This window comes from Oncorhynchus mykiss, chromosome 25 (assembly GCF_057628025.1).
Source record: "Oncorhynchus mykiss isolate SJ-2025 chromosome 25, ASM5762802v1, whole genome shotgun sequence".
In the NCBI taxonomy this organism is placed as follows: domain Eukaryota; kingdom Metazoa; phylum Chordata; class Actinopteri; order Salmoniformes; family Salmonidae; genus Oncorhynchus; species Oncorhynchus mykiss.
Genome location: NC_143046.1, coordinates 69,479,309 through 69,495,735, shown reverse-complemented (window position 1 = coordinate 69,495,735; position 16,427 = coordinate 69,479,309). Strand labels below are relative to the sequence as shown.

Below are 16,427 nucleotides of genomic sequence, written 5' to 3'. Positions count from 1 at the left end.
GTCTGCGTTTTCATTAAATGTTCACTCCCTGTACTTGCTTCTCGTCTCCAGCGTCTGTCCTTAAAGTTAGTGAGCATTTCTCCTTTGCCAAGATAATCCATCCACCTGATAGGTGTGGCATATCAAGAAGCTGATTAAACAGCATGATCATCAAACAGCATCTTGTGCTGGGGACAATAAAAGGCCTCTCTAAGATGTGCAGTTTTGTCACACAACGCCACTGAAGTCTCAAGTTTTAAGGGAGCGCACTATTGGCATGTTACTGCAGGAATGTCCACCAGAGCTGTTGCCAGAGAATGTAATGTTAATTTCTCTACCATAAGCCACCTCCAACGTTGTTTTAGAGAATTTTGTCAGTACGTCTAACCGACCGGCAGTACGTTGAGAACCATACTAGGCCGAACACAGAAATCCCAAATTATAGAAAAACGAACATAGACAACCCACCCAACTCACGCCCTGACCATACTAAAACAAATATATAATAACAGAACTAAGGTCAGAACGTGACTGTACCCCCCCCCCCCCCCCCAAAGGTGCGGACAACGGCGCAAAACCTAAACCTATAGGGGAGGGTCTGTCCGCGGTGACGGCTCTGGCGCGGGACGTGGAACCCACTCCACCATAGTCCTTCTCCACCTCTCTATTCGCCTCCTTGGCCTCTTAAGAGCGGCGATCCTCGCCGCCGACCTTGGACTGGGGACCCTCACCAGGGGTCCCGAATGGACGGGAGATTCCGGCAGCGCCGGACAGGCGGGAGCTCCTGTAGGGAGGAGACAGAGAGACAGCCTGGTGCGTGGGGCTGCCACAGGGCCCACCAGGCTGGGGAGACCTACAGGAGGCCTGGTGCATGGAGGCACCGGATGGACCGGGCTGTGGGGGGAGCACTGGAGCTCTGGTGCGCAGGCTTGGCACCACTCCTCCAGGCTGGATGCCCACTTTAGCCCGGACCCTCCCGAGTGCAGGCACAGGTTGAACCGGGCTGTGGGTAAGCACTGGAGCTCTGGTGCATACCACTCGCACCTCTCCCTTCGGCTCAATACCCACATTCACCCGGCACGGGTGGAGCGCAGGCATAGAACGCACTGCACCCTCCCAGCGCCTTGGAGACACAGCACGCAGCGCCGGCGCAGGATACCCTGGACCGAAACGGCGTACTGGAGACCAACCACGCTGGGCTGGCACAACACGCCCTGGCTGGATGCCTACTCTTGCATGGCACTTGCGCGTACTGGCGACACCGTGCATTTGACCGCATAATACGGTGCCTGACCAGTAATGCGCTTCTTCCGATAAGCACGTGGAGTGGGCTCAGGTCTCCAACCTTACTCTGCCCCACTCCCCGTGTGCCCCCTCCCCAAAAAATGTTGGGGCTGCCTCTCGTGCCTGTCGCACTGCCGTGCTGCCTCCTCATATCGCCGCTGCTCAGCTTTCGCTGCCTCCAGCTCTGCCGGCGATATTCCCCAGCCTGTGCCCAGTGTCCCTTGCCGTCAAGTATCTCCTCCCATGTCCAGGAGTCCGGAGATCGCTGCTGCCCGCTACCACGCTGCTTGGTCCTTGGTTGGTGGGTGTTTCTGTAAGGGTTCTCGTCCTCCTCTTCTGAGGAGGAGTAGTGAGAAGGATCGGAGGACCAATGTGCAGCGTGGTAAGTGACCATAATGTTTAATCAAAATGAACACTGAAATACAAAACAATAAATGTGAATCAACGACACAAACGAAACAGTCCCGTGTGGCACAAACACCGACACGGAAAATAAACACCCACAACTCAAAAGTGAAACCAGGCTACCTAAGTATGATTCTCAATCAGGGACAACGATTGACAGCTGCCCCTGATTGAGAACCATACTAGGCCTAACACAGAAATCCCAAATTATAGAAAAAATAACATAGACAACCCACCCAACTCACCATACTAAAACAAAGATATAATAACAGAACTAAGGTAAGAACGTGACACCATGGCCTAAATACTCACCAGACATGTCACCCATTGAGCCAGTTTGGGATGTTCTGGAATGATGTGTACGACAGCGTGTTCCAGTTCCTGCCAATATCCAGCAATTTCGCCCAGACATTTTAGAGGAGTGGGATAACATTCAACAGCTTGTCGTGCTGCATGAGGCAAATGGTCACACCAGATACTGACTGGTTTTCTAATCCACCCCGCTACATTTCTTTAAGGTATCTGTGACTAACAGATGCATATCTGTATTCAGTCATGTGAAATCCAGGTATCTAACTTTTGCTTATCACAATATTGATTGATTGAACTGGGACTTTTTATGCCTGTTTCTGGAATTTTGAATAAACTTGCTTTATTGTTCTGAAACCCTATGTCATCAAATAGTCTTACAAGTGCATGTCGTTTTACTCTAGGTTTCTGAGATTGACTTGGTTGAATGAGGATTTTTAACATTGGTTAATTTGTCCATTGTGACCCCGAGTTGCTGGAATAAAAGAACCTGAGACAGAACTATAGGTACTGAGTGCATTGGTCAGCGTCATAAGAATGGTGATTCTGGGCTTAGTCAATCCACGAAATAGTGGGCTCTCATAGTGGGCTCTCATAGTGGGCTACGGTGGAAGCTCTGGCCTGGACGATCCTGGTGGAACGAGAGCGAGGCAGCATAGGCACTAGGCACTGAGGATAGCCCACTTTACCATATGGCCCTTACTGTTGAGTTTGAGGAACAGTCCCTAGCTGTAAACTAGCTCAGTGGTAAAGCAGAGTGGCATCAATCAGATCTGGGGGATGAATGACAAGGGATAACTGACTGCTATTGGGTAGGCAGGGTCAAGTTGAGTTGTTCGTTTTGCAGAGGTGGTATTTTAGCTTTGCCACTCCAACAGCACCCTGGTGAGAGCACTGGGAATGGACAAGCAAAATATTTTGCGCCCCTGTCTTTTACAAAGTGGGCACTGCTTATCTTAGGGCGGCATCAGCGCTCACCTAAAACCCCCATATGCCACTGGTTGAGAGAAATTGTCATTGTTTTGGGGCAGTGGTCGGCCGTGGTCTTATGCAACCATACCAAACATAACATATCATAATGATGTGAGTTTCCTGGATTTAAGTGTACTATGGTACGTCTAGTCTATGAGACCAGGCTGCCTCGCGAGCCCACCCTGTCTTGCTGCAGCCTATAAATTGAAGTGTTTTTACGATATGCAGACGTTATCTGTACTGTCATGAGAGTAGATCGATTCCTTTCAGTTCACACATATTTTTCTATCTGGCTTCAGCAGGTAGGTCTTTATGCAAGCTTTATTTTGCCTCTGCATACTGAAAGTTTACTTATGATGTCAAATGTTTTCATTTACAAAATATACTTGGCAATTATATATACATATATGCCGACTGTATTTCTAACCTTTTCCTCAATTTTTGTTACGGGTAGATAGAGATAATGTGACATAAAAACGGCTTTAAATATTGTAGAGTACCCGGCGGGATGTGGCCAGACCAAGACTCGAACAATGGTCAAGCGATAGTCAAACCAATACTTCAACCGTTATGCTAAGAGGTCCAAACCTCTTGCTGAGGTCGCTAGGTGTTGGGTTAATATCGCTACAATATTTAACAATGCAGCAGATTGAACACAATCAGTTTAGAACACATTGCAAATGCAGTAAGTGACCACCTGTCTATGACTGTCTCTTTGTAGCAATGAGGACCCTGCGGACCAGCAACACCCCAGGAATAGGATCCACTAAACCAGAATCTCCAGTGGAACACAGTGGAAAGACAACATCAGCTGGAAGAAAGTTTAAACATTTTACACTGCCCCCTATCCTTAGACGGAATTCCAAGAGCAACAGCCACGTCTCCTTTCCAGATGTACCCAACACATCCAGTCTTATAGCTGCCCCCCAGAAGGGTGAGTGAAACCTACAACGAGTTCTCCCCTCTATCTGTAATTCCATGTCTTTTTTTTATTTTTTACATTTTATAATTCCTAGGTTATCATAGGTTATCATAAAAATCCCAGAAATTAAATGTACATTTTTCTCATGACTGATTTATTTGTTTATACCACATCTGTAGATAGTTCTAACCAATGATGTAAAAGTACTTTAAAGTACTACTTAAGTAGTTTTTTGGGGTAGCTGTACTTTACTTTACTATTTATATTTTTTGACCATTTTTACTTGTAATTCACTACATTCCTAAAGAAAATGTACTTTTTACTCCAAACATTTTCCCTGACACCCAAAAGTACTTGTTACATGATTAATGCTTAGCAGGACAGGAAAATTGTCAAATTCACACCCTTATCAAGAATACAGGTGGTCATCCCTACTGCCTCTGGTCTGTCATACCTACTAAATATAAGTGCATTGTTTGTAAATAATGTCTGAGGGTTGGAGTGTACAAGAAAATGGAGCCATCTGCTTTGCTTAATATAAGGACTTTGAAATTATTTATGCTTTAACTTTAACTTCTGATACCTAAGTATATTTTAGCAATTACATTTACTTTTGATACTTAAGTATAGTTTAAAACAAATACTTTTAGACTTTTACTCAAGTAGGTAAGTATTTTGCTGGGTGACTTGAGTAACCTTATATTAAGGTATCTATACTTTTACTCAAGTATGACAATTGGGTACTTTTCCCACCACTGGTTCTAACACGTCATACGTATGTACATGTTTAATGGCAAATAGTTTAGACACTGTAAACACAACACTGTTTTTGTTGTCTTTTCCCTCAGAGTTGTTGACTTTTGAGCAGAATCTTGAGAGAAATCACCTCTCTGCTGCTGGCCAACAGCTGATAGACAGAGAGGAGCATCTATATGGACGGATCTCAGAAGTAGTTCAGCCGACCACAGAGAGGGAGAAGGAGAAAGAGAAGCTCGCCAGAGATCGCAAAGGCCTCCTCAGCCACATAGACCTGGCTGTGAAGAGTTCTCTCAGTCCGGACAAAGACAGTCTGGAAGTTCTGAAGTCTGCAGTGAAGGCTATCCTACAGGAGGAGGAGCAGGATAGGCGATGGCTGAAGCAGGAGAGTAAACAGCCTTTCTGGAGGCCCAGTGAGTGTAGACGTCACCACGACACTGTCATCCAGAGCCTGGTGGAGGAGTGTATGGTCAATGCCGAATTGCCCCCCGAAGAGAGCAACAAGCTACGCTCCTCCCTGCAGAGGGACATCTGTGGGAAGGGCAGACGCCTGCAGGAGGACCTGCTGAGGGTGGTGAAGGATGTGAAGGGCTGTTATCCAGAGGACATGGATATCTGCAACCTGTATGGAAAAATGTACCACCAAGCCTTCAGTGCAGGGATGAGAAAGATTGCAGAGTATGGACTGGGCATGATTGACTGTTCTTACCTCCTGCATTGGGTGAATGTTGCCTACCCAGAGTGAGTGATATCTTATTTTTGTTTGCTTATTCAAATACTATATAAGGAGGTTAGGAGATATGACTGACTAACATAGTAACTCCTGATTTTTGTCTTAGGATTCTACAAAATCTGGAACTGACCAAGGCGATAAACCCTGAAGCGTTGGGAAAGCTGTTGACTGAAGAGTTAACAACACACCTGGAGAATCAATATCTTACTCACCAAGAGGTAAATATTATTTAATATAAATGTGTCCTGCAAATTGGAGCACAGCTTTCTGACCCATGTGTTTATGTTTTCAAACAGAAAAATATTAGCTTTACCCACCTAGATGTGAATAATTGATTGTAGATCATTTAAAAAAGTTACGTTTACAGTAATTATCCCAGAGATAAATATATCCCTTGTTAGATAATGCATGGTTTTGTTTATGCTCTATTTTCAGACAGAGGTGCAGACATTGATCAACAAAGTGCTGAATGTAGAGGAGCAAGCCTGGAGGGAGGGATCTGTGCCAGAACTCAGAGACAACTGTTACTTTAGCCCCTTGGCCATCGATGTCATTCAGGTAGACATCATATAGGAAATATTTGGCATCTTCATGCCTATATTGCTCTTACTATTCAGTTAGTCACAAATTACTTTGTTAATTTCAACAGAGATTAATTTCAAATTCACTTTCTATTTCTCTGTCCCTTGTCGTGGTAATTTCCTGTATTACAAAGTGATTGGAGAGTTTACAAACCACACACAAGTCAGAGTTATACTTTAAACTTCATCTTTTAATAATATGAGCTTCACCATAGCCCTTTTACTCTCAGATCAATTCAGTGTCTATAAATGAATTCTGAGAGTGTCAACATAATAGCAACTGAGATCTTTTATAGCAAAGATCCACCCCCTAGTCAACATGACAAACCACAGGTCTTAGGAAAACTGCACAAAGGAAGACTTTTACTTGAGAGAGGAGTATCCCATAGCCAGACAGCATTATCTATACATTATCGTTCAGTTTGCTCTCTAAGATAAGGTTCTAATCTCGTTCTTGGTACTTCATATTACCAAAACCTTACCTCATCCAATGGCATATTAATTGTCAATTCTAGATACACCCATCTCAAATACACCCCCTCCTGGACAAGCTCACGGAGGAGAGTGAGCCTCTAGGTCTTATACTAGGTCAAGAGGAGGGCAACATCAGAGGGGACATACAATAGTTCCAGACACTGCCATACTCTTCCCCCAAATGGGAAAAGTAGGGAGTGACTGGTGTACAGACATTGTGGAGCCAACTAACTGGTTCCCCATTAATCACGCCATCCCTTCACATGGTTTAGGAATAGTTAGACACATTCACAGATAAGACAAGCCTGACCTCTCCCCTCTCTGGGCCCCAAGTAACTGAGCCCTAGCTGAGAAGGGATAACTGCAACCTGCCAACCCTATAGTCCAAAGAGATACATTCTAATAACAAATATCTCACAAGCATATTGTGAAAATAAAACATCTCATCTATGTTACCTAAACTAATTCTGATTCATCCCCAACACCCTTTAGTTTGTTCATGCTGCATTCGAATCAGTAGAGACAGTTTTGGGAGACACGTCCAAAGTCCAGATGATTGCGTGCCTGTTGAAGGACTTCTTGAATAGGTAATTTAAGCTATTTGCAGGACAGAATTGCATGTTATGAATCATGAAGTAACAATGCATTGTGTTGTATTCTACTCCAAATACTATCAAATCAAGATGATCTATTACTAATGTACCAAATTACACACTTCCAGCTACAAGAAATTCCAGGAGAAAGTTCTCAAGGGAAGCAACAATAGAAACAGCGGAACTGTGATAATGGCCAATCTTTCCTGTGTTGAACAATTTAGGTATGTTTTATTTTCTCTTTATGTGATGTGATGTCCAAATTGATAGGACCACCATGACATAATCTAGTCATCTAATTTGATCAAATCAAACTTTATTTGTCACAATACAAGTGTAGACATTATCGGGAAATGCTTATTTACAAGCCCTTAACCAACAGTACAGTTCAAGAAGAGTTAAGAAAATATTTGCCAAAATAAATGGGGGTAGGGGGGTCGATGTAATAGTCTGGTGGCAATTTTATTAATTGTCCAGCAGTCTTATGGCTTGGGGATAGAAGCTGTTAAGGAGCCTTTGGGTCCTAGACTTGGCACTCCGGTGCCGCTTGCCATGCAGTAGCGGAGAAAAAAGTAAATGACTTGGGTGACTGGAGTCCCTGACAATTTTATGGGCTTTCCTCTGACACCGCCTATTAAATAGGTCCTGGATAGCAGGAAGCTTGGCCCCAGTGATGTACTGGGCCTTACACACTACCCTCTGGAGCGCTTTACAGTCAGATGCCGAGTAGTTGCAACCGGTACGCAACCGGTCATGATGCTCTCGATGGTGCAGCTGTAGAACATTTTGAGGATCTGGGGACCCATGCCAAATCTTTTCAGTCTCCTGAGGGGGGAAATGTTTTGTCGTGCCCTCTTCACGACTGTCTTGGTGTGTTTGGACCATGATAGTTCATTGGTGATGTGGACACCAAGGAACTTGAAACTCTCGACCCGTTCCACTACAGCCCTGTTGATGTTAATGGGCTCCTGTTCAGCCCGCCTTTTCCTGTAGTCTCCGATCAGCTCCTTTGTCTTGCTCACATTGAGGGAAGAGGTTGTTGTCCTGGCACCACACGTCCAGTTCTCTGACCTCCTCCCTATAGGCTCTCATCGTTGTTGATGATCAGGCCTACCACTCTTATATGGTCAGCAAACTTAATGATGGTGTTGGAGTCGTGTTTGGCCACGCTGTCGTGGGCGAACAGGGAGTACAGAAGGGGACTAAGTACACACCCCTGAGGGGCCCCTGTGTTGAGGATCAGCGTGGCAGACGTGTTGTTGCCTACCCTTACCACCTGGGGACGGCCCGACAGGAAGTTCAGGATCCAGTTGCAGAAGAAGGTGTTTAGTCCCAGGGTCCTTAGCTTAGTGATGAGCTTTGTGGGCACTATGGTGTTGAACTCTGAGCTGTAGACAATGAACAGCATTCTCACATAGATATTCCTTTTGTCCAGGTGGGAAAGGGCAGTGTGGAGTGCAATTGAGATTGTGGGAGCGATATGTGAATTGGAGTGGGTCTAGTGTATCCGGGAGGATGCTGTTGATGTGAGCCATGACCAGCCTTTCAAAGCAGGTCGTGGCTACCGACGTGAGTACTACGTGGTGGTAATCATTTAGGCAGGTTACCTTCGCTTCTTTATCCGTGTCTTTGTTCAACCACGACTCAGTGAAACATAAGATATTACAGTTCCTTATGTCCCGTTGTCCCATCAATTTAATTTTCCAATGATTGCATGTTAGCAAGTAGAACGGAAGGCAGAAGTTTACTCGCTCGCCTACGGAATCTCAGAAGGCAGCCCGATCTGCGTCCTCTTTTCCTCTGTGTTTTCTTCACGTAAATGACAGGGATTTGGGCCTGTTCACGGGAGAGCAGTATATCCTTCTCGTCAGTCTTGTTGAAGGAAAAAGCTTCTTCCAGTTCGTGGTGAGTAATCGCTGTTCTGAAGTCCAGAAGATATTTTCGGTCCTAAGGGACGGTAGCAGCTACATTATGTACAAAATACATTTTAAAAATAAGTTACAAACAACGCAAAAAAGCTAACAAAATAGCACAATTGGTCAGGAGCATGTAAAATGTCATCCATTCTCTTCAGAGCCGTCTTATTAAGTCATTCTACCTGTATGATTCCACACAGGGACTATATTGTGAAGAAAGCAGATCTCTTCCCAGTGGATATAAAGGAATGCTGTTTGTCCATAGTAGCTGATATGAAAAATTGTGGCTACAGATATTTAACAAGCCCCATACACAAGGACCTCAAGGTATTGCTGACTTACACATCTAAAATCCAGGCTTTGTGAAAAGTTTGACTTTGCATCTGAGAAAAGGAAGTAATATATGGAATGTATGTACCTACTAGCCTGTCATTGGTCTTGCTATTGATCTGTTGTCTATCTGCCTATTCCTCTCCACACACACACACACACACACACACACACACACACGCACACAGTCTCAGTACAGAAGTCTGGGAACGCCCATATGGTTGGAGAAGAAACATGTGTTCGAGAAGCTGTTGGAAGGAATTAACAAACACACCCAGGATGTTACGGGCTTGACTGACTCCTGCCATCAGGTAAATTGATTGACAGATCGATTGAAAGATGTAATGGCTGATTTATTGATAGATTGAGAAGTTGATTGATTGAATGGCTGGTTATGCAGGAGCTGCTGAGCCAGCTGCACTTGGAGGTGACAGTGGAGTATGTGAGGAGGCTACTGAAGAGGAAGATCAAGCTGAGAGACAAAGAGATGCAGGAGCAGGCTGCCAGGTCGGTGTGGGAGGATGGCCAGAGACTAAACCAACTTTTCACTGAAGCGGTGAGAATACACGTACACGCACACACACACACGCACACACACACTGGAAATAACATTGTGACTGTTTTCACAGGGTTCCAGGGAGGAGTGGCTGAGTGACATTCTGGCCAGGATTGCTGAAGTGCTGAAACTCCAAGACATTTCCTCCATACAGCTGGAAATAGTAACTCTGGGGCAAGCTTACCCTGATCTCAGGTTGAACTGTCATACTTCTTACTCACATAACTGTTATTACACAACACTGTAGCTATGTGATTTTGTATCTCCTTTGCATACTATGTAGTGATGGCTGATATTGATACAGAAATAATTCAGGTCATAATGCTAAATTCAGTTAAAGTTCATTGCACAAGGCCAATAACACACTGCAGATGATTCTGTGTTTGAATTGAAAAACAGATGAGCTCACCCTTTTCCCCTTTGACCCACAGTGACGTCCAGGTGACTGCCCTGCTTAGCCTCAAGTCCAACCTTTCTGCCTCAGCTGTGAAGAGGATAAAGAAGACCCTCCTGGACATCCAAGACACCACCAGCTCCCAGGATGGCCCATCCTTTTTCTCCAAGGTATTGGGTTTCCACTAGTCACCACTAGCGTTTTGGTCTTAATTTAATGTTAGGGTTAGTCATGAGGTTAGCAGTGTGGTTAAGGTTAGGGTTAAGGTTAAGGCTAGAGTTTTAAAATCATATTTTGACACGAGAAATTGTAAAAATGGGTATGGTTTATGATTTTGTGGCTGTGGGAACTAGTGACAACAGGTCAAATGATTGTTGAACACTCTTGAGTCAAGTCTGTAGTGTATTAGATTGTTGCAAAATAGCTTGCCTTTTGTATATGGGCATTCTTAAAGGGACTTATTTCACATTGCTGTGTCTTATGAGCCTTTGAGGGTGCTGTGAGAAGTAGACATTTGTTATATTGTATAATACGGTTATTTTAGATTACTTCATGTTTTTCCTCCATGAGAATACTGTGTTCTTATTGCTTCTTATAGATTTGTATGTTGTATTTTGCATGTTTAATTATTTATGTAATAAAAAGGACTACGCATTACATCTGTAAGGCACCTCTGTATATTTCCCTGTCATTTCTTCTTCATGGATTCAAGAAGTACGAGTTTATTGAGTGTTTCCTTCCTTACTCAAGGATTTCCCTCAAATTGGCTAGTCAACCATTCTAAGTCATTGTTACTATTTTGTCAACGACAAAGGGAAGTATACACCACTAAGTACTTGTCTAGCCGACTGTTTTGTGTATCAGTTCCAAGGTAAATGCTCACATTACCAGTAAGCTGCCTATTACTTTGGAAAGAGGAAGGAAACAACATTAACAGGATAGGCTGCCAATACTTCCAGGTTAATGTCTCTAGCTCCCCTGGAAGACTGTCAGTGTTTTGATAATATGTTGTGATAAGGATTTAAGGGGAAACACCAGACCTTGATGATAATATCCCCTGGGATTCAATTGAGGAAGCATGCAGTTGGTGGCTTTTCCATTTAAAAAGATAAGCTAAATTCCATCCTATGTCTCTAATGGGGCCATCCAAAATGCATTCAAATTGAGTTACTGATTACTGTATGTGTTGTGAATTACTATACGTTTTGGAATTTACAATATTAGATAACTACTCCCACAAGCCAAGCAGACTGTTCGGGGCTTCTCCTTCTCAGGAGAAGAGCAATGACCAATAGCCTTACTGCCTATCTCCATCTACAGGGCACTATTGGTTATACACTCATTGCACATGAACAAGTCATTCCACAAGGCATGTTTTAGGATTAAAACACTTGACCTCAAAATGAAAAACTTGATCTGTTATCCAATTTCAGATATATCTTATTATTTATCTTTGATACATTAAAAATAATAAGTACCTTTACATATTTTGCCAACTTTTTAAACAGAGCTCCAAATATTGTGCGGTCAGTTGCGAACTTGAAGGTCATGTTTAGTGCGGTCATCCACCGATGTATAATACAATATTCCCAACAGAACAAGGGACAAGTGTTGAGTACCTCACTTTACAGTTTTGTTATAAGTGCAATAGTAATGCTCTCACACCAGATGTGAACAGTAAACACACCTTCTGCATGTCCTGGTCTTTGGGAAGGTTCTGGAACATTTCTTCAATCTCTTCCATTTGATTTTCCATTTGTTCATCTCTCTTTAGAAATACTTCTTCAGGAAAATCTGGGGATCATAAAACATTGTAACATCGTCCAGTTTCTCTTAATGTTTTCATTCAGGAATGCACCTGTGCAAATTTAATTGGTCTTTCCAGGAGAAACTTCAAAGCAAGAGCTTCCATCCCCTCAAGTGTTGAAATGGTTTAAACACAGTCAAAACTTGTGTCATCTCTGGAAATCGTTGGAAAATACTGCCTGCAAAAGAAACATGATAATTTATAATCATAATGGTTACCATGATCCAACAATGATACATGAGATTTGACTTTATGTCATGCTCATTGTAATGAAAAAAATAATATCACTACTGATTGCAAACAGCGTAAGAAGAATAGAGAAACTCACTTGAGTTCATTGCAGGTGTTGAAAGTCTTGAAGAAGTGCATTGTACATGACAAGCCCATTCTTGCTTGTTTCTGAAGGTGTTTCTTTTCAACATTGACATACCTGCAAAGTTTAGCACACTAATTCAACATTGTGCCTAGTCAAACAGTTATAGACCATGAAACAGTTGTGGTACTAAGAAAAAGCGAGACCTACCTTTTTATGAAGTCCTGTAGCTCTTGCCAACAGACTATATGTGCCATGAGCATCAGAGTTTGGCTCATCATCTTTGCTCTTTGGAGCACAGAATTGATGCACTACGCAGAGGAAGAAAAGAGACATGGAGAGAAATGTCTTAGTATAGACTTATACACGGTACATTCTCTGTGCACATCCCTGCTGGTTGAAGTATCTGAATGACATCCTGATGCAGGCGGATGAAGGCATCTTTCCCAGACACATACACCTCTCTACCTGACTATTCATTATGAAGGATCCTCCTCAGTGTTGTAAAGCTGTCTTCCTACAGTGGGTCAGAAAGAAAGAGAGAGAGACTCAGGAGGTGTACTGATAGACCGAAATGAGTTAAATATTATATTCACAGGAACTGCTTGGATTATTATCACAAATATATGTTTAAAACTCAATACATGTTAGAAATCTAACCCTCAAGAAGTAGGACACCTGTACTGATTTGTTAGTTTTGAGATGACATTAACGATCCTATAAGTGATTCACCTGCACAGTGGCCAGTAGTTGCCTCTCAGCCTGTGGGAACCAGTCTGTCAGAAGGAGAAGGTCAACTGCTTGGAGAGCCTCATTCCAGAGGTCAGGGTATCCTAGCAGCTCCTGACTGGAAAAAATAACCCAAAACATGTCATTGTTAGACTGAGTACCTGTGTAGAACACAGTAAAGACCTCAAATCAAATCAAATTTTATTTGTCACATACACATGGTTAGCAGATGTTAATGCGAGTGTAGCGAAATGCTTGTGCTTCTAGTTCCGACAATGCAGTAATAACAAGTAATCTAACTAACAATTCCAAAACTACTGTCTTGTACACAGTGTAAGGGGATAAATAATATGTACATAAGGATATATGAATGAGTGATGGTACAGAGCAGCATAGGCAAGATACAGTAGATGGTGTACAGTACAGTATATCGAGTACAGTATATACATATGAGATGAGTATGTAAACAAAGTGGCATAGTTAAAGTGGCTAGTGATACATGTATTACATAAGGATACAGTCGATGATATAGAGTACAGTATATACGTATGCATATGAGATGAATAATGTAGGGTAAGTAACATTATATAAGGTAGCATTGTTTAAAGTGGCTAGTGATATATTTACATCATTTCCCATCAATTCCCATTATTAAAGTGGCTGGAGTTGAGTCAGTGTCAGTGTGTTGGCAGCAGCCACTCAATGTTAGTGGTGGCTGTTTAACAGTCTGATGGCCTTGAGATAGAAGCTGTTTTTCAGTCTCTCGGTCCCAGCTTTGATGCACCTGTACTGACCTCGCCTTCTGGATGATAGCGGGGTGAACAGGCAGTGGCTCGGGTGGTTGATGTCCTTGATGATCTTTATGGCCTTCCTGTGACATCGGGTGGTGTAGGTGTCCTGGAGGGCAGGTAGTTTGCCCCCGGTGATGCGTTGTGCAGACCTCACTACCCTCTGGAGAGCCTTACGGTTGAGGGCGGAGCAGTTGCCGTACCAGGCGGTGATACAGCCCGCCAGGATGCTCTTGATTGTGCATCTGTAGAAGTTTGTGAGTGCTTTTGGTGACAAGCCGAATTTCTTCAGCCTCCTGAGGTTGAAGAGGCGCTGCTGCGCCTTCTTCACAATGCTGTCTGTGTGAGTGGACCAATTCAGTTTGTCTGTGATGTGTATGCCGAGGAACTTAAAACTTGCTACCCTCTCCACTACTGTTCCATCGATGTGGATACGGGGGTGTTCCCTCTGCTGTTTCCTGAAGTCCACAATCATCTCGTTAGTTTTGTTGACGTTGAGTGTGAGGTTATTTTCCACACTCCGAGGGCCCTCACCTCCTCCCTGTAGGCCGTCTCGTCGTTGTTGGTAATCAAGCCTACCACTGTTGTGTCGTCCGCAAACTTGATGATTGAGTTGGAGGCGTGCGTGGCCACGCAGTCGTGGGTGAACAGGGAGTACAGGAGAGGGCTCAGAACGCACCCTTGTGGGGCCCCAGTGTTGAGGATCAGCGGGGAGGAGATGTTGTTGCCTACCCTCACCACCTGGGGGCGGCCCGTCAGGAAGTCCAGTACCCAGTTGCACAGGGCGGGCTCGAGACCCAGGGTCTCGAGCTTGATGACGAGCTTGGAGGGTATTATGGTGTTGAATGCCGAGCTGTAGTCGATGAACAGCATTCTCACAAAGGTATTCCTCTTGTCCAGATGGGTTAGGGCAGTGTGCAGTGTGGTTGAGATTGCATCGTCTGTGGACCTATTTGGGCGGTAAGCATATTGGAGTGGGTCTAGGGTGTCAGGTAGGGTGGAGGTGATATGGTCCTTGACTAGTCTCTCAAAGCACTTCATGATGACGGAAGTGAGTGCTACGGGGCGGTAGTCGTTTAGCTCAGTTACCTTAGCTTTCTTGGGAACAGGAACAATGGTGGAACCTCCTTTATTCTACTAGGTAAGACAGTTAAGAACAAATTCTTATTTCCAATGACAGCCAACCGGTGAACTGCCTTGTTCAGGGGCAGAACAACAGATGCTTACCTTGTCAGCTCAGGGATTTGATCAGCAACATTTTGGTTACTGGCCCAACACTCTAACCACTAGGCTACTTGCTGCCCCATTGTGTCAACAAGCTGGAAGATCCGGTGTAGACAGTCAAACGTACACAGATGATAGCAAGCAATCAAATGCCTCAGCATAGTTGAGCTCCCCCAGCATAGTTCTCTGCACCTCCTTTAGGTAGCACTCCAGTTGATTCATAGTGTCCTCTGCTGGCAGTTTAGGGAAGTGTTTGTCCACAGACGCCTCCATATGGTGAAAGTACCTTTATTATACCGTACATGTACTCTAAGTCGATTCAATATAAATTGAATACTGATTGTTTTGGTCATAATACATTACATTAAAATAATGAATTGATCCCAAGCAATGCAGACATATCTTCTTGCTTTTGGAACAAACATGATGAATGACAAACAATAGGTAGACCATTGTAAGAATCTGGATCTCACCACCTGTTCCTCATCAGAGGACTCTCATCCTTCCTCCTTACTTTTTATGTTCATCAAGATTAATCTCTTTATGGTTCTCTTTTGGGTTGATTGTCTGACACACCGATTGCCACAAAAAGTACCAATGCTGAACCCAACTGGTCCTCAGTCAGAATCCAAGTAGGTAGATATTAGGATGTAATATCTTGAGGGGATGGAGCAGGTGCATGTACAGTAGTACAAATGAGGAATACTGGAAGTCACAGTTTGTCAACCAACCACCAATGTCCATACAAGAGGCTGTCTGCCGAACTGTGTACAGTAGAGCTGGAGCAGGGAATTCCCCCCTTTTCCCATTAGTGACACTCCACAGTCATGGTGTTGCTTTCAGTTTCTGTGGCTGCATTGTATTGGATGCCTGCCTATATAACATTTAATTTTGTAACAATATACTCATTGTGAGGACAGTTTTTTTAAATGAAAATCCTGTCAATAGTTAATAGGACTAACTGATGAAAGGACAAAAAAATGTGTTTGAAAGATAAACATGCTGGAGGTTATTTAACTAGGCAAATCAGTTAAGAACAAACACTTATTTACAACAACGGCCTACCCTGGCAACACTGGGCCAATTGTACACCACCCTATTGTACTCCCAATCACAGTCAGATGTGATACAGCTTGGATTCAAACCAGAGACTTTAGTGACAACTCTTGCACTGAGATGCAGTGCCTTAGACCACTGCGCCACACATGAGCCTATTACAGTGTAGAACTTTCCTATATGGGTGAACACGGTCTACCCTTTTGAATTTTCCCAAACTTTCCTAGGTCTGGAAAAAATTCAAGGAGTGGAGGAATAGTTACAACTGCTCTACCTGGTTGTTTCAGTCTACACTCATACAACCAA

At 43.6% G+C, this 16,427-nt stretch overlaps 1 protein-coding gene across 2 annotated transcripts; it reads left to right on the top strand.

The window, feature by feature from the left end:
- Positions 1-3,081: 3,081 nt before the first annotated feature.
- LOC100136135 (tumor necrosis factor alpha-induced protein 2) lies at positions 3,082-10,874 on the top strand. Of its 2 annotated transcripts, XM_021585007.3 has the most exons (12): positions 3,082-3,251; positions 3,671-3,883; positions 4,720-5,368; positions 5,467-5,578; positions 5,796-5,918; positions 6,908-7,002; positions 7,137-7,232; positions 9,125-9,251; positions 9,443-9,565; positions 9,655-9,810; positions 9,884-10,005; positions 10,242-10,874. In XM_021585007.3, the coding sequence occupies exons 2-12, from the start codon at positions 3,673-3,675 to the stop codon at positions 10,390-10,392; spliced, it is 1,965 nt and encodes a 654-aa protein (XP_021440682.3). In that variant the 5' UTR covers positions 3,082-3,251; positions 3,671-3,672; the 3' UTR covers positions 10,393-10,874. The 2 variants fall into 2 exon arrangements, with proteins under 2 accessions (XP_021440682.3, XP_090077041.1); XM_090220915.1 differs by lacking the exons at positions 9,125-9,251; positions 9,443-9,565; positions 9,655-9,810; positions 9,884-10,005; positions 10,242-10,874 and adding an exon at positions 8,444-8,989 and having other exon boundaries at positions 3,107-3,251.
- Positions 10,875-16,427: the final 5,553 nt, after the last annotated feature.

Coding starts and splice junctions, on each gene's coding strand:
- LOC100136135 (XM_021585007.3), top strand. CDS start 3,673: ATGAGGACCCTGCGGACCAGCAACACCCCAGGAATAGGATCCACTAAA. Junction 3,884..4,719: donor TATAGCTGCCCCCCAGAAGG/GTGAGTGAAACC, acceptor CTTTTCCCTCAG/AGTTGTTGACTTTTGAGCAG. Junction 9,811..9,883: donor ACCAACTTTTCACTGAAGCG/GTGAGAATACAC, acceptor CTGTTTTCACAG/GGTTCCAGGGAGGAGTGGCT.